Source organism: Callionymus lyra, chromosome 9 (genome assembly GCF_982586985.1).
Source record: "Callionymus lyra chromosome 9, fCalLyr1.hap1.1, whole genome shotgun sequence".
Lineage (NCBI taxonomy): Eukaryota > Metazoa > Chordata > Actinopteri > Syngnathiformes > Callionymidae > Callionymus > Callionymus lyra.
In genome coordinates, this window is record NC_141826.1 from 13,224,423 (window position 1) to 13,244,767 (window position 20,345).

At 38.3% G+C, this 20,345-nt stretch overlaps 2 protein-coding genes across 3 annotated transcripts; one reads left to right on the forward strand and one right to left on the reverse strand.

The window, feature by feature from the left end:
* The first annotated feature begins 748 nt into the window (after positions 1 to 748).
* On the forward strand, positions 749 to 14,229 carry rab33ba (RAB33B, member RAS oncogene family a). The gene is made up of 2 exons (XM_087799821.1): positions 749 to 1,195; positions 12,545 to 14,229. The coding sequence occupies exons 1-2, from the start codon at positions 977 to 979 to the stop codon at positions 13,022 to 13,024; spliced, it is 699 nt and encodes a 232-aa protein (XP_087655947.1). The 5' UTR covers positions 749 to 976; the 3' UTR covers positions 13,025 to 14,229.
* A 58-nt stretch (positions 14,230 to 14,287) lies between these two features.
* Positions 14,288 to 19,938, reverse strand: LOC148071873 (uncharacterized). Of its 2 annotated transcripts, none has more exons than XM_087799824.1 (6): positions 19,610 to 19,938; positions 19,488 to 19,547; positions 17,356 to 17,487; positions 17,064 to 17,210; positions 16,927 to 16,984; positions 14,288 to 14,423 (listed from the first exon to the last, which is right to left on the reverse strand). In XM_087799824.1, the coding sequence occupies exons 1-6, from the start codon at positions 19,772 to 19,774 to the stop codon at positions 14,320 to 14,322; spliced, it is 666 nt and encodes a 221-aa protein (XP_087655950.1). In that variant the 5' UTR covers positions 19,775 to 19,938; the 3' UTR covers positions 14,288 to 14,319. The 2 variants fall into 2 exon arrangements, with proteins under 2 accessions (XP_087655950.1, XP_087655948.1); XM_087799822.1 differs by having other exon boundaries at positions 14,288 to 14,426.
* Positions 19,939 to 20,345: the final 407 nt, after the last annotated feature.

Consider the following 20,345-nt stretch of genomic DNA (forward strand, 5'->3'; position numbering starts at 1 on the left):
AGGTCATGATGTAACAGGCACGCCAGAGGTTGACCATGTGTTACGTCAAGATGCTGCGTTTTTAAGAACATGTTGCGAATGTGAAATTATTTTTATTTACTTTTATTTTTTATGATATATTTTGGCGGTGTGGGAATTATTAAAAATACAACAAATAAAATAAAAAATAAGTAATATCTGTAAAGTACTGGCATTCCTGGATGTCACCGAACAATACAGAAAAATAAGTGATATTTTGGATCTTGGAAATAGAAAATCAAATATTGGTGAAATAGTTGCTGAAAAGTAAGTAGGCAAAGGGTGTTTTTTTTCTTCCCAAAGACGTGTCCTCATCTTAATCTGAGGCCATGGTTCCCATCATTAAAAAACAATTACAATTAAAAGAAAACTCGTTGTCACTGTTTTTAATGCTGGTGTAATGTCTTTTTATTATCACTAAATAGTTTGATGAGTCGGTTATTGGATAAATATTAAATAAGTTACTCATATAGTGTAGAATGGTGAAATACATGGCGACACATATTTGTTTATTTTCCATTATAAATTATTATTATTTTAAAGCTTAATATTTATAAAAGAAAAAAACGTGTTCTAATTTGACGTTTTCTTATTTATTACTTTTAATGTTTGCTTTAGCTTTTCGTTGAGTTGAAGTTATACTCCAATTTGACCAAAAGGGGGCAGTAATACAAAGAGCACGAGAAGAAGAACTGATCTCGCGAGATCCGTGGGGGGTAAACGTGGCCTCTTGTGGATCTCCGTTTGTTTACATCTCCAGTCTCACCTGAGGCCGTAAACAACACATGACAACTCCTAGAAAATAAAAAAAAAACACACGTCGACAACTGCGACATATGGCGGGATTCTGACGCGTCGTTTCCGGCCATAGCTCCAGAGGATTGTGACCCAAGTGCCTGCAGGGAGGATCGGCTCGGATCGGCTGCACCTTTTCCAGGTCCAGTCCTGTCCCTGAGACATGGCGGAGGGCGGACACATCCCCGGCTCGCTGACCGGCTCCTCGCTGCCTCCACCGAGGACCAGGATTTTCAAGATCATCGTGATCGGAGACTCCGGCGTCGGGAAGACCTGCCTGACGTACCGCTTCTGTGCGGGCAAGTTCCCCGAGAAGACCGAGGCCACGATCGGCGTGGACTTCAGGGAGAGGCTGGTGGAGATAGACGGCGAGAATATTAAGGTTTGTTCCTCTGATCTTGAGTTTTGCTGACATTTCATAGATGAGACGCGTCATAAAGAAAAACATAAACTAACATCGTTGTTATAGATAATATATATTAAAATATATTGGCATACAGTGTATGACAATATCCTAATATTTAAAAAATCTCGTGGTTGTGTTTAATCCCCAAGTAGTATACACTATTTGGGGATTAAACACTTATCATTGGACCAAAAAATAAATAATATGTTGTATATATTTAAACCTAGTTCTCATTCAGGTTTTAAGGAATTTATAATTAATACTTATGGTAACACAACTGTATTTCAATTCAATTCAATTTAAAGTGTCTTATCATAACAAAGTTATCTCAAGACACTTTACAGTTGAAGAAAGACTATAGTGGAGAAAGGCAATTCAACAATGAGCAGTAAACAAAACACTGTGCAGTGAGCTGTGGCGTGGAAAAACATCCTTTAAGAAGGCAGAAACCTAGAGCAGAACCTGACTCATTGTTGACGGCCTCCTGCTTTGACCGGCTGGGAGGAAGGATGGAGGGGGGGCTAGACAGATGGATGAAGAGAAGAGTGAGGGAGGATATAGTGAGAATAAAAAAAGAGGAGTGTGTAGGAGAGTCCATGGAGGTGCTGGAGAGAACTCGGGATCTGATGACGTGGTGAAGATCCTGGATCAGCAGCAGCTCTGGAGGTGGAGCCCTGGGGCCCCGGGAGATAAATAAAAAAGTGGGGGTTTAAACTGCACAGGTGATGAATGTAATGCAGAAAAGAAGGATATACAGAGCTCGATGTCTAAAACTCCTCCAGCATTCTCAGCCTATAGCAGCTAAGATAAACAGTTAGGTTAGTTATAGGCTTCATCGAAAAGTAATGTTTTAAGATTGTTTTTAAACATAGAGAGGGTGTCTGCCCTCCATACTGAAGCCGGTAAAAGCAGAGGGGCTTGAAAACTGAATGCCCTGGCTCCAAATCTACATTTGGAGATTTGTGGTATAACTAATAGATCTGAGTTTAAGGATCGTAAGGTCCTAGAGGGTTGATAAGTTTGGATTAGATCTTTAATGTATGTTGGTGTTAGACCATGTAAGGCTTCATAGGTTAAGAGAATGATTTTAAATTGTATTCTACAGGAAGCCAATGTAGGGAAGACAGCACAGGGGAAATGTGTTTGCGCCTCTTAATCTTAGTCAGGACACGAGCTGCAGAGTACTGAATGAGCTGAAGAGTTCTGAGAGACTAGAACATCCTGACAGAAGAGAGTTACAATAGTCCAGCCTGGAGGTAACAAAAGCATGGATGAGTTTCTCAGCAGCATCCAAAGGAAGGAAGTGCCTGATTTTTGAAATGTTACGAAGGTGGAAGTAGACGGTAAAGGAACTCAAATCTCTTTCCTGTCTAATGAGTTCTGCGCATTCGTTTGATCCAAGGAAGAGTGACATTTTAGAATTAAAACAGTCAATTTATTAATAACAAAGTATGATTACCAAAGTAGGCCTTACAAGACCTTAAATACAATAGTTAAACAAAGAAATGCAAATTATTCAAATTGTTCAGAAATACCACAGTTCCAGCGCTTGGTCCAGTCTCTGTCAGTCATCCTGGCTCACCCAGGTCCTCCCAGAGAGTGGCCCTTAATCTTTAGATCGTCTCGTCTTTTAAAGCCCTCAAGACACTCAAGACACTCCCATCATAAGTTAAGTTCCCCAAATCTGACTCCATAATGAACAACAGATGTTGTTTGATCTGATCACTAATCTAAACAAAGAATCTCCTGACCTCCTTCACACCTGTTATCTCAAACCAGGTTCGTGGACCATCAATTCTGTGTCTTGATACTTCAAAAGTCGGGAACATCCTTGTCTAAACAATCACAACATTTGTTACCGTGGCTTTATCCTTCCTCCCCCAATACATACAGTATGTTATCTTCACAGTCACCTTTAAGCCATGTCACCAAGGGCCATAAAAGTTAAGACACAGTTGGCCAGAGCCCCTGAGCCCTGAAACTTCATAACCCCTGCTGTGAGGAAGGGAGCTGTCGTAAAACACAACACAGGATGTTTAAGATCTGAATGAGAGATGACATTATCAATGTTTAACAGTTGATTACACAAAGGTCATACATTCAACTCATCAATGGATACACCTATAGGAAAGTAATTTAGAATATGTCTTCAATCCCTCCTTTGACCTCTGAAACCAGAGGTCAACCTTTAAAATGTTGAAGTTCAAAACAAACCTTTTGTCTCAAAATCTGGTACATGGTAAATGATCAATCAGTTTGCAGTTATTTCCATAACTTCTACACACCATTTTCTCACCACAAACCCTTAAACAAACTCTGTAATCGAAAAAGGAGCAGGCTGAAGCCCAAACTTATTTTCCTATCCTATGTAATCCATGAAATAAACCCAAAATATCAATTTTCTAAACAAAAAATAAAAACAAAATCATTTCACATTTCATTCATTTCCCCTTGTAATCCTTAGGTATTTTACATTTCAATGTTATTAGCTTTTCATTTATATTTTTTAAATGTATCTTATTTATAAACTGACCAGTTTCTACAAAACTATGTCACAAAGCCTCTTTCATTATTTCGCTTACATAAATGAAACCAACTATATTTAAGATTAGTTCTCAATTCTTAACTCAAAATAATGCTTCTAATGTTTTAAATGTAAAAATGTCAACTAATTTTTAAAATGCCAGACTTTCTAAGTTATGTATTAGTAGTTTTTCTAATGGGAAATATTGCGAATTATTCTAATAACTCATTCTGGAGTTTTTAATCATAGGGTCTATGTATTTCTACATGTATTTCCCCAAACCTCAACACAATTTCATATATGGCCTTATACGTGAGAATTATAATATGCAAAAATTTTACAAATCCCCTACTTTGTAGATTATACAATTAGATTTTTTCTCATTTCTTTTTTCCAAATTATTATTATTTTTATATAATGTGGCTTCTAACTAAATTCATGCTCACAGATTACTCCCAAAAACATCATCTCATACAATCTTTCAATTTTTACGGACACCCTATGTGTCTGTTTCCCACTTTTGGAAGCATTCAAAAACTATTTAACCTGTGCATTTGATATGAATCATACACCCTCCTTTCACTGAACAATACCAATTGCTACAGTGAAATCTCAATAACATTATCTATCTATTTGTTCAAAACCAACCAAGATTTTATCACTTCCAGTGTGAATCTTAAACAAGAAAACCTCAATAGTTAATTCCCAAGTTTGTGTCAGAAAGGCAGCATTACAAGGGATATCATTCAAAGAGTTTTCAAGCGAGCTACCAATGTCGTTTGTGGGCTTCCAAACTTTTTAGTTCATCAAGTGAATTGAGATGATTTCATGAGCAAAACAAACTCAATGAGGGACATGATCGCTTGGTGGAGGCGCAGGATTCCATTCAGCACCTTTTTGATAGAAAGAAATGGAAATTCCCTGAGCGCCCCAGTCCATGTGGGCTCAAGACTCAGGACAATGCACTCATGTAGGCATTGTAGGGTGTTTCCGCTGGTTGTTGTGGAAAGCCATATTTCAAAATGGTTTAAGGAAATAGGCAAAAGCAGGAAATTTGCCATCAAGCGGTAGTGATGTGGTGGAAAAGGTCATCGCTGGCAGCGAGACTTCATCAGGTGCAGGGGTGGATCACTGCTGGTGAAAAGCAGTGAGACTTCAGGGAGTGAGGATGCAGGGACCACAGGAAGTAGGGGCCGCAGATTGTAGGGCCGCAGTTGGTGGTAACGTTCTACCACTTGTTGGGGACAGCACGCATCTTCTGTCCACCTGGAACTCCAACCCGGTCCGGACTTGGATGTAGCCGGTACAGCTTCCTGTGTAGAACCCTCACGTGTTTGGTCTGGTCTCACGTTACACCCTCCTTCCGCTGGTCCTGTCTCCAGCGTGGCACCTTCGACCTCTCCGCTAGACTCGCCGTTCGTCTGGACTAGGTCTCCTTTCTCAGACCCTCAAAGCCATATCGGCGGTGAGCTCTTAGTCATGGTCCCACCCAGCACAGTCTCCAAACTCAACCAGGCATCGTCTCGCGGCAGCTATCACCACCTTCCTAAATTTCGAAAAATCTTTTCTTGTTATGAATTCCTGGTCTTACCTTAGTCATGGAGGTCCCACACTTAAACCTATCAGTGCTGCAAATCATTTCTCTATAAAATTGAAGGTTAATTCGCAAGCGCACAATGTTCATCACAAAGGACAAGACAGTTACACATTATCACAATATCATGAGACACAACACACTCAACAAGGTCCTGGTGTCTCTAGACCACCAAACTACTGACAGGTGTGTTGCTTCTGCTCCTGGAGAATTTAAGTCATCATTAGAAACAAACACTGTTACTAAACATCATTGATATGTGAAATGGAGTCTTCAGGTTCCGACCTGATCCTGCAAAATAAACGTTTGGGGGTGAAGGGTGTCTCTCACTCTCACACACACAGAATTGAGGAAAGAAGAGATTTACGAGGACTCTTCTCCACCTCACTTGAGGTGCAGCATTCCTAGAACCTTTTAGGATAAATCTTGTTCACTTCGTTAGACAAATATCAAAACAATGATCAATTGAATCATGCACATGCACATATCACATGCCGTTAATATGTTAGTGTTCATTGCTTCTTTCTCTCAGTGCAAACACACATGATCTCATCTTCTTGCACTTGATTCATCCTGGCACTCACATAGACACACAGACAAATAGACACATGGACACATAGACACACAGACACACAAACACACAAACACACAGACACAAAATCTGTTGCACTGCAGATGCACAGTGTTCGGTCTACGTCATGTCATGTCTGTAAGTCAGTCAAATGCATAAGTTCAGTATCATCTGATCAAACTGATGATTCAAATATAAAGCGGTTATTTCTTTTCAATGTTCTTTCTTCAATTCATTTATCCAGTTGATCGACTCATAACGTTTTTTTTTTTTTTATTAAACTTTACACAAATCAAATTCATAATAAGTGATTTCCAGTTTAAGTTTAGAATTTAACCATTTTAAAGTAATCCTCAAATCAACAATTATCAAAAGTTCCCAAAAATATTCTAACCCCTTATAGTTATTTAAAGTATTTATATTTTTCTTTATGACACACACCAAACTGTTCCCTAAAGAATCTGAAAATCAATCATTTTAATTGTATTATCAATTATCACTTCTATAAAATCCTTCATAGGACATGATCTCACTGCCATCAGCGCTAATGACAATGTATCAAGCCTCGTCATTACTTTTCAAATCTAAGTTAAAAATTATTTTTACTTACAGACCTCAACAGACTGAATTAAGAATCAACTTCTTCATTAACTTCTTTATCTCTTCGATTATTCATTCACTTCTGGTTGGTAAAGTCTCAACATTCCTAAACACAAATTAACAAGTTTTCTCTTTCATCTTCAAAGTAGATCTGAGATTGTTCTGTTGTCAAGCCTGTCACTCCAAACCAGTCAGCGTATCAAATCATTTACAATCAGAATATAATGTAGCAATACTTATCCTAAAAATGATCCCAATTCAATGATACTACATTTTCAACCATATATCTTCTTCCTCTCCTTTTATCCCTGTTTTCTTTCCAAAAGTAGCAGATAAAAGGATAGTTTACTTCCCGTTTTTTATGCAATTCCATTTCACTTAAATTTCCTAACTCCCTACATTACACCGTCTCACAGTTATGACTGTTCAGAATCTCTTCTACTAGAGAATTACACTTCCCAATCAAAAATAAAAATCTCAAAATCTTCTCTACAGAGAATTCCCCTTTTCTATTTTAAATCAGAGCTTTCAATGCTTTTAATTAACGGACAAGAAAATGTCAAGAAAACAATATCATGCAAGAAAAGGAGGATTTTCTTCAGCTGCAAACATCCTCATGGGATCAGTCAATGTATTGGTTTTGGCCTGTTTCGCAAAACATGACCCATGAGTGGCTTCGTCGTATCATCAGACAGGGTTCTGACAAACTTTCTCTTCCACCTCGGCTCACCAGCATCACCTGCATGGTCCCATCAGTGAGAAATCTTCTCACGGGACTTAGGTCAAGTAATCGTGACTGTGCCTGTCTTAGGTTGTCCCATGGTTTGAGTCAGGATCTTACCCGTCATAAGCGAACCAGCCTTCCATACTCTCCTGAATCAGGCTGCTTCATAGGGCGAGAGTGATAACAGTAGAGGGGAGAGAAGCCACTTTGCCTTTTTCTTAAACCAAACATTTGTTGTGATGACTGTCCGACCCCAGAAAATTGTTTGTCAAAGTAATGGTCATTTTCTGATGTTTCACTGTGACCCATAGTACTTTGATTGTTTGACAGAAAATTTCATCTCCATAAAAGAAAGCTTTTTTGAAAAAGTGTAATTAGATGGACACTATGTCTCAAAATTGTGTTAAAAGTCACAGAGTGGAAGGAGTGTGTTAGTAGGGCAGGAACAGATCTCAGAGTCTAACCACAAGTAGTGAACAATCCCACAGATAGAGCTCCTCCCTCTAGAGGTTCAGTCTAATTTCATGTCATGGACAAGAAAACACTCAGTGGAGCAGAACTTGCTTTGAATTATAAAATGATCTTGAAAACCTAAAAAATATACCTAATTTAAACAATCCTAGATGTTAAAACAGCTGACACAGTCTCAGAGTAAACAAACAAGCCACAAAGAACAATCTCAGTCAGAGTCGAAACTTTACAACAAGGACTAACTTTAGCTCACAATTTAAACAAGTAACCATTACTCTTTATCAGCCAAGACAAATACTTCCATAGTCCAACCAAATAGAGTCAAGCAACATAAATTCACAGAACAACCATAAAACCAACTAGATTTAACCTCATGATACAATGTGGGTTGTGTTTTTAAGCTTTTAAACTAAGATTTACAAAAAGTAAAATTCACAGTATGGCGGGATGCCTGTTGCTACACAGTGTCCTTTTGACCTTACCATCCCCCCTGTTAAGACATGTGTTACTCCATGACAGAACTCTGTCCAACAATGAGCCTGTTCAATAATGGAACTGGTTTTAATATGTTCAAATTCATTTTTATCTTTAACAGTTAGTTTCTTGTCTTTTCACTGATGTTGAGGAACAAAGGAAATATTAAGTATTTCCTTTTATATGTTTTATTTTAATTTATTTAAAAGCTTTTATCTTTTTACCTATTGTTACTTTTTATTGGTATAGGATTTTTTAGCGCTATAATCTTAATTATTTTCTTTAGAGAAATTTATTGTATTCAGTTCTTATCAATTTGGTATTTTTAATAGGAATTTTTATTTTCAATAACAATATTTTAAGGCCTAGTTTTCCAAACCATTCATAATAAGTGTATTTTTGTGTTCATATTACCGAGTCAGAAGTCTCTTGGGTCGTCAATAGTTCCATGTCAAGTCACTGGCTTTAGAAAGTTGTCTGCTTTCCTCCCGTCGATCAGATGGTCGAGTGACGTTGATGTTTGCCGTGATCCTGCATGTTCCAGGTTTCTCCTGTGTTTCTGTATTTCGGGGGTTGTGGGGAATTTCCCCCTCATTTCTCCTCTCAGAGACACTCTCCTTCCAACATTTCTCTGCACATCCTTTCAACACAACATATCTGTGATTATTTGCTAGAAATAATCCCGTACTCTGCCATTCTTTCACATTCTTTTTACCCTCTTTTTCAACTTCCTTTGCATCCTTGGCTGTTGGGACAGAACTTCTCATTTGCTCAAATATTTTTTCAAGTTGCATCCCAACAGATTCACCACACCGTGGAACCATTCCCCAGTCAAACCATTCTTTCTCCCGGTCAATTTCCACACTCATTTTGTTACAAGAAATGAAAACGTCCACAGACGTTTCTCAGCACAGCGGCTGTAAATTAGGAAAGTAAAAGAAGAAAAAATGCAACGTTCAAAGACGCTGTAAGTTTGATATCAAAGGAAATATAAAAGGAGAACGTAACATTCACAGAAGCATCGTTTTTTCAAGAGAATATGGAAAGAAAAGAAAAACGTAACATTAAAGATGTTATACGTTTTAGTTCAAGAGAATTTGTTTTATCAACGCCCTTTCTGCGTTTTAGTCCAGGGATTCACCTAAAAAAGGACAAGATTGTAGGTTTTTTCCTCAGCTCAGCAGGCTGCACCCAAAATTCCACTTCGAACCACAGATTAATTTCAACTTCATAGAAAATTAACTTCTTAACAACACAAAATCAAGCTATTATCACAATACAAAGCAAAACAAAACTAACAAAAATGACGTCTTTAATTAAACCTAGTTCAAACACAGAGTCCCACTCTGGGTTCTTTTGGTTGTAAATTACCAGGGCCTCCAACCCTTTTGGTTCTTCTCGTTATTGATACAACTCAATACTCCGGCCTCATCCAGAGGAGAACGCAGGTTCCTAACCTTTTTTTTTTTTTTTTTTTTTTTTTTTTATAAAGACTCAACCTAGTTTGAACTTGGAGTCTAACTCCTTGGGTTCTTAAGGGGCGGATCAGACCCCAAGGCCTCCAACCTTTTTCGGTTCTTCAAGTTATTGATACAACTCAATACTCCGGGCCCAGCCCGAGGAGAACGCAGGTTCCAAACCTTAAAGGCATTGATTCCCAATCAATATTAGGCGTCTTAAGCCTAAGCCTTTATTAAAATATTTGTTTCATTTCTATTTTGATTTTAATTTTATTATTTATCTATTTTTATTTATTTTTTCTTCCAGATGTGTCTGCTTTTCTATGATCGTGAAAGTAGTCACAACCCTTATTGATTTAATCTTAACATTTTATGATCATGTTTAATTCAATGAACAAGTTGGGTTCATACAACTTGTCTCATTGCATCAACAATGACCCTTATTTTTTAACTTTATCAATTTTAACAGCTTATGATCATTTCTCATTCAATGAACAAGTTATTTATGTTGACACCCTTTAGGTTCATAAAACTTGATTCATTAAATCAAAAATGACCCTTATTTTCTTACTTTATAAAATTTCAAATCAAAAGCAGCACATCTGACCTTTTTCCTTACACATATTTAACAACAACAACAAAATTTAACAATCAACCTCTGGTATTTCCGAACAATCAAACACACCTTGCTCTATACTTATTTAAATTTAAATTTATCTTGATCTCAGCCACGAAACCTGGATCTGGACTCAAAAGAAGACTTCTAATCAATAAAGTGGTGTCTTCTTACCGTTTTATGCTGCGCAGCTTGTAATTTTTGAGTCCAGGAATCCAGGCCCCGTCACCTCAACCGGAATCGTCTTTTCCTCCTTGGATCACGTCGAGGGTCCACCAATTTAAAGGAACTCAAATCTCTTTCCTGTCTAATGAGTTCTGCGCATTCGTTTGATCCAAGGAAGAGTGACATTTTAGAATTAAAACAGTCAATTTATTAATAACAAAGTATGATTACCAAAGTAGGCCTTACAAGACCTTAAATACAATAGTTAAACAAAGAAATGCAAATTATTCAAATTGTTCAGAAATACCACAGTTCCAGCGCTTGGTCCAGTCTCTGTCAGTCATCCTGGCTCACCCAGGTCCTCCCAGAGAGTGGCCCTTAATCTTTAGATCGTCTCGTCTTTTAAAGCCCTCAAGACACTCAAGACACTCCCATCATAAGTTAAGTTCCCCAAATCTGACTCCATAATGAACAACAGATGTTGTTTGATCTGATCACTAATCTAAACAAAGAATCTCCTGACCTCCTTCACACCTGTTATCTCAAACCAGGTTCGTGGACCATCAATTCTGTGTCTTGATACTTCAAAAGTCGGGAACATCCTTGTCTAAACAATCACAACATTTGTTACCGTGGCTTTATCCTTCCTCCCCCAATACATACAGTATGTTATCTTCACAGTCACCTTTAAGCCATGTCACCAAGGGCCATAAAAGTTAAGACACAGTTGGCCAGAGCCCCTGAGCCCTGAAACTTCATAACCCCTGCTGTGAGGAAGGGAGCTGTCGTAAAACACAACACAGGATGTTTAAGATCTGAATGAGAGATGACATTATCAATGTTTAACAGTTGATTACACAAAGGTCATACATTCAACTCATCAATGGATACACCTATAGGAAAGTAATTTAGAATATGTCTTCAACGGTCTGTGAGATTTTTTGTGTGAGTTAAATGATAAGTCCTCATCAAAGCAGACACCAATATTCTTTACAGTGGTGCTAGTAGCAGGAGCAAGTCCATTATGTAAAGCTAGATCATGCTTTGGATTCTATACATATGGTTGGGAAATACAAAAAAACTAAATTTCGTAGCTCTATAAATACACAACCAAGGAAACTTATCTATTCTACATATTTATTATAAAATACTTTCAATGTTGGATTTTTATTACTCAGTTTTTCTGTTAATTTAGGTGCTGAGTCCACGTGTTTTCTATCTTGTGTAGTAGGACCGAGCAGCCTGGCTATTGTTGTCCCTTGAAAACTGTCCAAAGACACTTTTTATCAAAGATTAAAAATCAGCTACTACTCTGTTTTTTAACTCAATAAACCCTATCCTTCATGTGTTGTGCACAACCTCTCAGTGAACTCATCCCTTTAGCTATGAGCATTTAGCAGGTTTTTTTTCCATCATTCATGCTAAAAGGAGTTATTATATTGATAATCATGTGTAGCTCTTGACGCATGTAGATGAATGTGGTCTGTGTTTAGGTGATGGATAATATAATATCCTTTATATGCGTCTAAAGCAGCAGTTAAAGGAAGATATTGTATACTTTTTTCTGCATAGGATGAACTTTAATTGAGTTGCTGTCATTTGAAATGCACATGTTGAATCCAGGAGCAGCCGCCTCAATATCCAGGGTCGCTTTAAGCATCAGTTGGTTCCAGTTTCTTTCAGGATCAACTTTAAAATTCTGGTTCTTACTTTAGGATCTATTCATGGTCAGGCTCCTCCTTACATCACTGATCTGATCCAGCCTTACACCCCAGCTCGGGCTCTGAGGTCTGTGGATCAGAATCTACTTATGGTTCAACGCACACGGTTCAGGACCAGAGGAGAGAAATCTTTTCAGGCTGTTGCTCCTAAGCTTTGGAACGATCTTCCTCTTTCTTTGCGCTCGATGGAGTCTACTGACTCCTTTAAGAAACATCTTAAGACGTTTCTATTTGTTCAGGCTTTTCCTTGATTTTCTGGAACTGTTGTGTTATCAGTGTTATCTTGATCTTTAAAGTATATACTTTATTGAATATTGTTTTGATTGTTTAAGTGCTTTGTGACCCTGGTCTGGAAAAGCGCTATACAAATAAAAATGACTTACTTATTACTTACTTCTATTGCAGATCCAGTTGTGGGACACAGCAGGCCAGGAGCGTTTCCGAAAATCCATGGTGCAGCACTACTACCGCAACGTCCACGCGGTCGTCTTCGTCTACGACGTCACCAACGCCACCAGCTTCCGCAGCCTCCCCGCCTGGATCGAGGAGTGCAAACAGCACGCCCTGGGGGCCGAGGTCCCTAGGATCCTGGTGGGGAACAAGTGCGACCTCCAGGACTCGGTCCAGGTCAGCACGGACGTGGCGCAGCAGTTCGCGGACGTTCACTCCATGCCCGTGTTCGAGACGTCCGCCAAGAGCCCGAGCAGCCAGGGGGACAGACGCTCCGGCGACAGTGACCACGTGGAGGCCATTTTCATGACGGTGGCTCACAAGCTCAAGTCCCAGAAACCTCTGGTGCTGAGTCAGCCTGCGGGTGGCACCATCAACCTGAGCAGCAAGAGCGCGGACAGTGGCGAAGCCAAAGGGTGGGGCTGCGGATGCTAATGTGAAAACCCCCTGAAAACAGAGACTTAATGATGGTGTTGCCAGTTTAATGATCGTTCTGTTAAAATGTTGAAAACCTTCAGACATGAATGAATCAAGCGAGATCCGATTGAAAACAAGAAAACACTGTGACAATTTTAACAATATAACGATTCTTTTTGAGCAACTTCAAAATCATATCGTAGGCACCGACGCTGATGTTCAATGTGCTTCAGGTTCTATTCAGCTGTTGCTTCACTGCTCATTTGTCACGACAACTTCACCACAGACTTGAACTATTATCATTTATTATCGACAAATCCACAAAAAACAGGGACCAGAGAAAGAACTTCAGAAGTTCATAAGAGCATAAACTGAGGATTCTTGCCTCTAAGATGTTAAAATATTATTTAATAGTTTAAAGAAGAGGGTAAACAAAAACAAAAAATAACCCAAGCTAAACCTCCAGCTGTGGTGGAGAAATCGAGCGCCTCTCTGTGTCAACCAGAACACTAGAAACTACAAAAAGAGTGCAAAAGTGAAGAGAATAAAATAAAAGGAGTGATTTCTTCTTAAGATCGCTTTAAGAGCGATTTTTAAAATCATTTGTTATGTGAAAACAAAGCTTTATGTGAAAAAAGCACCAATGTGAGAGGTTTGTTGTCAAGTTAATCACTATTCTCCAGTGAGATTTTCTCATTTTTATTGATGGAATTTTTGAAAGCAGGTACTTGATTTCAATAGAAGTCCAGCCTGCTAAATGATGTGGCCACAGATGGCTTTAAATGTGTATGGTTTAGTTTATAATAATTACCTATATAATTATATAAAGGAATAACGAGTATGAATCAGGAAAACGCATGTTAATTTTGTGATGCAGGAAGCAGTCTGTGAGTGAACTTTAATATCTAACAAGCTATTCAACAAACCGATTATAAATGTAATTTATAATGGAGCTCCATTGCACAAAAGTAAATGTAAAAAAGTGTTAAAAAATACATGTTTGATGTAAACAGGCTCACGACACCATCCATACTGAGTGACTTACTGGTAAGAATTGTGGTAGAGAACGTTATTCTGAAGCAATCTCAGGACTGAATTCTCTCACGCACATTCACTTATCTCCTTTTATTTGCCTTACTCCTGGTATCTAAAGCCATCTGACCGAGTGAACTTGAGTTTTTTTTTTACACTTGGAACTGTAAAATAAATTGCTTTGAACGTCACAGACTCGGTGGTCGTCTTTATTTTTTTTTAAAGTTCAGTTTATAAAAGTTTAGCCATCGTTCGGAATCATCTTTACATATTATGATGTGTCAGGTCAGTCGACTGTAAGCAGGGTGCCCGGATGAACCCCTCGTCTCCTCTTCCTCCGGAGGAAACGACTGAATTGGAGAGTTGAAGAGCTTGTTGTCGCCACCTGCTGGATGAAAACATACATTTATTTATCTAATCTAACTGCATGTGTGGTTAGTTTTCAGCAAATGTTTCAGTGCAATTTTTAAATCCTGAATCGATGTCACAGTTTCTGACATGGTAAGTAAGTAAGTAAGTCATTTTTATTTGTATAGCGCTTTTCCAGACCAGGGTCACAAAGCGCTTGAACAATCAAAACAACATTCAATAAAGTATATACTTTAAAGATCAAGATAAAACTGATAACACAGCAGGAGTTCCAGAAAATCAAGGAAAAGCCTGAACAAATAGAAACGTCTTAAGATGTTTCTTGCGAGCCTCTGATAGACCACACCATTTGGCCAAATTTAGTGTCGCGCCTTTGTAATCAAATAAATCCATCAAGGGAGGGGGAGCAAGTTTATTAAAAAACTCTAAAAATTAGGTAAGCATCCATGATTATCTGATAAATATCAACATCTAAAATGTTATACTTGTAGAGGTTTTCTGTTTTCTTTTAGTGTTCTCTTGATGAGAGACTTAATGGCTTCAAGATATTCTGTGACGTATAAAACCAAGTTGTATAACAGACTCTGTAGTGAGAACAGGTCTAATATGTTTAAAATTGGACAGATTAAACTTAATTAAATGCTGATTTTTCTTCACATGCTGCTTGAAGTTGGAATCAAAGACAGTATTTAAATTGTTGTACCACACCTCTCACCATTGACCAGCACTGATGGTTGTTCACCATCTGCTGGCTGCCAAGAGAAAAACATAAACTGTTTAATTTAGTGCCGAGATACTAACGGCGTCATCCGCATATAACTGTACCTTTACAGCTCTACACACATCAGGTAGATTATTGACATATGGACTGAATAGAATTGGTACGAGTACTGAGCCTTGTGGGACACCAGCAGTGCATGCAAGAAAGGCAGATTGTGAATTATCTATTTGTACTGCTTGCTTTCTGCCCGGCAGATATGATTTAATTCAGGAGAGGACATTGTTAGACAAATTTAAATCGGTTAATTTATTGATTGAAACTTTATGGTTGATTGTGTCAAATGCTGGCTTCAGCTCAGCACCCACAAAACCACCCTGGTCTAGTAGATGTTTTACATTTTCTAGAAGTGGCTGTCCCTGTGGAGTGATGCTTCCTAAACCCAAACTGCATTGGGTGGAGGGAGGTCTGACTATTATTTAGATATATTAGTTTCTCACCCATTACTCTGTGATTCTTTAAAATAATGGGTAAGTTACTTGTAAGACTAATTGGTTGTCTCTTTGTAAAGCTTCACAAGGTGATTTGTTAGACCAAATGTGTATCTTGCTTAAGAGTTTTTTAGAGTTATTATTATTTGAATGACATCAGGGACAGAGATTTCTTGTGGACTAAATATCGGTTTAATGACATCGATAGAATTACATGGGATATCAGGACAGTTAAGCCTCGTGCCTTGTTAATTCTTCAATTGAGCTAATGAAAAATGTATTAAACATATTGACAACTTTGCCCAAGTCATCAGTCACGTTTACTTTGAGCTGCAGATTCCCGAGATGATCGTCATTGTTACGCACCAAGAGTTTATTTAGATTTTCACATATTATTTTTCCATTTGCCCCTTTAATTATGTCAATATAAAAAGAGAGCTTTACCCATTAGTTTAATCACTTTTTTGAAGTGACGTAAAGATTTTCTGATCACTTGCAATTCCAGTTTTCAATGATTTCTTTAGAGCTTTCTTTCATCAGCTTCCTACAGTCACTGTTAAGCCAGGCAAGGTTATCTGTAGGCTTTTTACATTTGCCTTCTTTTGTAAACCGAGTTAAGATTTAATTGACACTTTTGATGAAGTTATTAGAGCAGATCTCAATGTCCATATTCTCCAATACATTAGACCAATTTAAGTAAAATTTAATTTAAGTGCATTCTTCAGATGTTGCTGTACATGTTTGGTTATATGAAGACAGGATCTACCTTTTCTTTCTGCTTGTAGTTGGTTGCTGCCTCTTAATTTTTCTTGAGCAGAAAATGAAATTATGATCAGGAAGACCAGATAGAAGATAAGATCTCCTCACAATTCTTTTAAGGTTATTTGTAAACATTTAAAATCAACTGTTGTTTTCAGATGTATTCGTTATTCTCATATGTCCATTTACCATCTGTGTTAGATTGTACTTATCAGCAATTTGTTTCAACTTTTTTTCTGTCTGGCTTGCTGTCCCGAGTTGATACAAAGGTCACCTATTATCATAAAACAAGTTCTTATCAGATGTGGAAACGGTACATACAAATCACACTAAAATACATGGCTGAAGACAGTGTTATATTCAGACCAATACATTCAACTTTAACCTCTAACAACCAGCTTATTAGTTCACATTTTTAAAAAGTAACATCATCAACATAAACCAATACACCTCCACCTCTGCCTGAGCGACATCATCTTGTTCTCTAAACGCCACACACAAGCGCCTTCATGTTGTACAAATGGCGATGCAGTCGAGAGTAATATATTCACCTTGTCGAGTAAAAACCATCTCCGTGTCTCCAGGATCAAACTGAGGAACAAGCGACTCCTATTTGGAAGAATGAGGTGGTTAGGTGGAATCATGTAGAAATTATCAAACATAAGCAACTGTGTTGTAGAGGACTCACCAATCCGGTTTTGGAATCGTAGCAGCCACAGCAGGGCAGACTGACGGAGCCCACGTACAGGATGAGGGAGCAGAGAAGCAGGCTGACGGTGCAGCTCAGCAGGATGGTGGCGTTTGCTCCTTTCACCATCCCGTGAAGCACGAAAGTCTGCCAAAGAAGAGCATTATTTTTGTGCTAGAGATCGTTCCATACGATGCATACACAGACTATTAAAACAGGAAAAATTAAAAGCTGCAAATTTTGTTTTGATTCAACCCAAAGTATATGTGTAAACCCTGCATGGAGCATTTACCACTTTCGGACTGTCGTGATGGTGAAAGACGTCTTCGTCATCCTCCCCGTAACTGAGGGTCAGGCCGGCGTAGGCGGAGACGAAGACCGCGGACACGCAGGACACGCCGGCCGCCGCCATCATCGCACTCACCTAGAAAAATTTAAAGTGAAAAAAGGAAGTAAAGTGCTTGTGTAAACTGGATTATTTATTTGAACCACGCCGTAAGATGCACTTTAAGTCAGTCATTTTGCCTCATATTGTTTTCAAAATACTGAATGTTTTTCCTCATTTTGATATTGAAAATATATACATATTTCAAATGTTGGAGTCTTCCTCTCCAAGATGCAGTAAGTCCCTCATCATGACCATGGTTTGACGTTATTACGCTATTAAATTCTCCCCCGTCTGAAATCTTGGCGAACGAGAGGTTACGAGAGTGAAGCCCATTGTGACGTAAGAATGGCTTCTCTCCTCCTCCAGCAGCAAAGAACCCTCTTGATTTTTTTCTTTATACATGTCCATTAAAAAAAATATATATAATTTTAAATATTTAATGTGCATTACAGGTCGGTTAGTAGTGAAGGGTCCGGCAAACCCTATGCCTCAAGATCATATGGCAAAACCTGTGTCAGTGTGTGTCGCTTTAAGAAAGTCACGTGAACGATACCAGGACTGTGTCGTACTGACGAGCCAAAGTGACTTAGTTAACTCACAACACATTCACTAACATGTTCACAGAATGATACATGTTTACATGATTTATTGACTTTAGCAAAACGTCTTGGATATTTCAAATTTCAATGAAGATATGAAATAGTAAAACCAAAACACCAAATCGGTGTCTGTTGAGCCTGTCAATCTAAGGTCCAGCAGGTGTCAGTATTCAGCGACACAGTATCAATACAGTTTTGCCATTTGTTGAAACGCTTTATAACCACATCGACCCCATCACAAGCGGTACCGTTTATACTAATAACCCTATGTCACTACCAAAAAGAGCAAGTCAATAATAGCAAATAAACTATCTTGAGACTTTGGCTTCATGATCATGGCTGTTAAGTCACTTAAAAAAAAACAGTGACTTAACTGTTAATTTGTTTTTTTTAATCATGATTATTATCGATTAAATTTTGCTTTATTGATGAAAAACATTGTCAAGTAGTAATGGGTTGATGAGGCCTAATGATACAGCATCAGCTTCTCGAAACTGTATCATGATACAGTGTCTTAACTTTGAAAGGCCACTAGATGGCACTCTGCAGAGCAGTGGTCCCCAACCTTTTCCAAATCAGGGCCCAGTTTTAAGTCCCAAAAAACTTTGCGGCCCACCTCCGGCCCCATAAATACAAAGGCAATTTAATGCGTTCTCATTTCATTTTCACATGTATAATACTTGAAGGAAAAACAATATAACGAAAATAAATTTTGAAAATATTTAATGTCCTTTTAAAAGTTAACCAGTTTTAACATTAAAACATTGCTATGTGTATTTTTATTTTTATATAATTACATCCACCCCCCCACAAAAAAGATGACGGAAACGATTTTATGGCCCACTTGCAATACCATCGCGGCCCACCAGGGACACAGGTCTAGAGCAGGGCCGGGCAATTCAATTTCTTCAAGGGCCACATTCAATTCTGTGAATATTGTTAGGGGCCGTCGAGCAAAAAGAAAGACGAGAATTTCCTTTAAAAAAAAAAAAGGAAATTCGTCATTAGGCCGTGACATTTTTTAAGCTAAATCAGCTGCTATTTTATTCTTGTATATACGAGTTTTTTTCAAAACATTTCTTCAACTAACTTTAAAAAAATATTGTGAGGGATTAATATATACTAAAAAAATTACACACAAAAAAGAGGGAAAAGGTAAATAAGTGTTATATATTATATGAAAATAATAAATAAAAAAACGTTTTAAATGCATTAGAACCATTTATACATGATCATACTTTGACATTACGAGGGCCACAAAAAAAAAGTTGTCGCTAAATTAATCAAATCATATTATAGAAAAATAACACTACTTAAAATTAAACCAAATAGAGTAAAGTCGATATTGGCGCTATATAAATAGAGATTATTATTATTATTAATTTTTTTTAAATGTAAACTTTAAATTTATTTTATTATGACGTTTTCTAAACTTACCAGAATTGCGTTTTTTCTTTGAGATGCAAAAAGCGCCAGAACACCGGGACAGGCCAGGATCTGGAGGAAAAAAAAAAACAAGTTCGAGGTTCGGGTCCCTGAGCAGAACCTCCTGGACTCACCAGTCCGCCCCACAGCGGGGTCCTGCTGGAGCTCAGCGGCGTGTTCTTGCGGAAGGCTGCGTCCATCAACCCGCAGATGACACAGATCCCCGCACACGCGATCTGAAGGATCCCCAGAACCAGAACTCGTTTCTGGCGGAACATGAAGTACTTGTGTGGGTCCATCTTCAAGGTTCCGAAACCCGCTATACGAGCACTGCACACAGGTGGAGGTCGCGGTTGTGTTTCTCGAATAAAATCATGCCGGTTATCGCAGTTTGATAAATCAAAGCGAAAGTGTTTTTCTGCTCCAGGAAGTGACCGAGAAATGGCTTCCGGTCAGCGACTAGCGTTTCTGCAGGTGTGGAGTTTAACCATTAACCTGGATGACGTCACCGCGGCAGGTGATTCCCACAGTTTTGTCTTGCAGGCTCTCGTTTAATCTGCTGGGAAAAAAGTTACAAACTGATACAAATAAAGAAGAATCATGATCAAGTTAAATATTAAGAGCAAAAACAAACCAAAAGATCACAGACATAGAGTAACATAGTGAAGGACTTTGCATTAAATTCACTAAAATGGGGGGAAACAGTGCCCCCTACTGTCAGTATTGTTTTCGTTAAATCCTGCCCTTTGATCTGTACCACTGAATTGTGGGATATGCCTCGAGGACTGCAGTGAGGTAGGAGTTAAGGTCTTAAATGTATTAAAACATTACAGTTTTACTCGACCAGTCAGTAACTTAAAGCACGTTGGA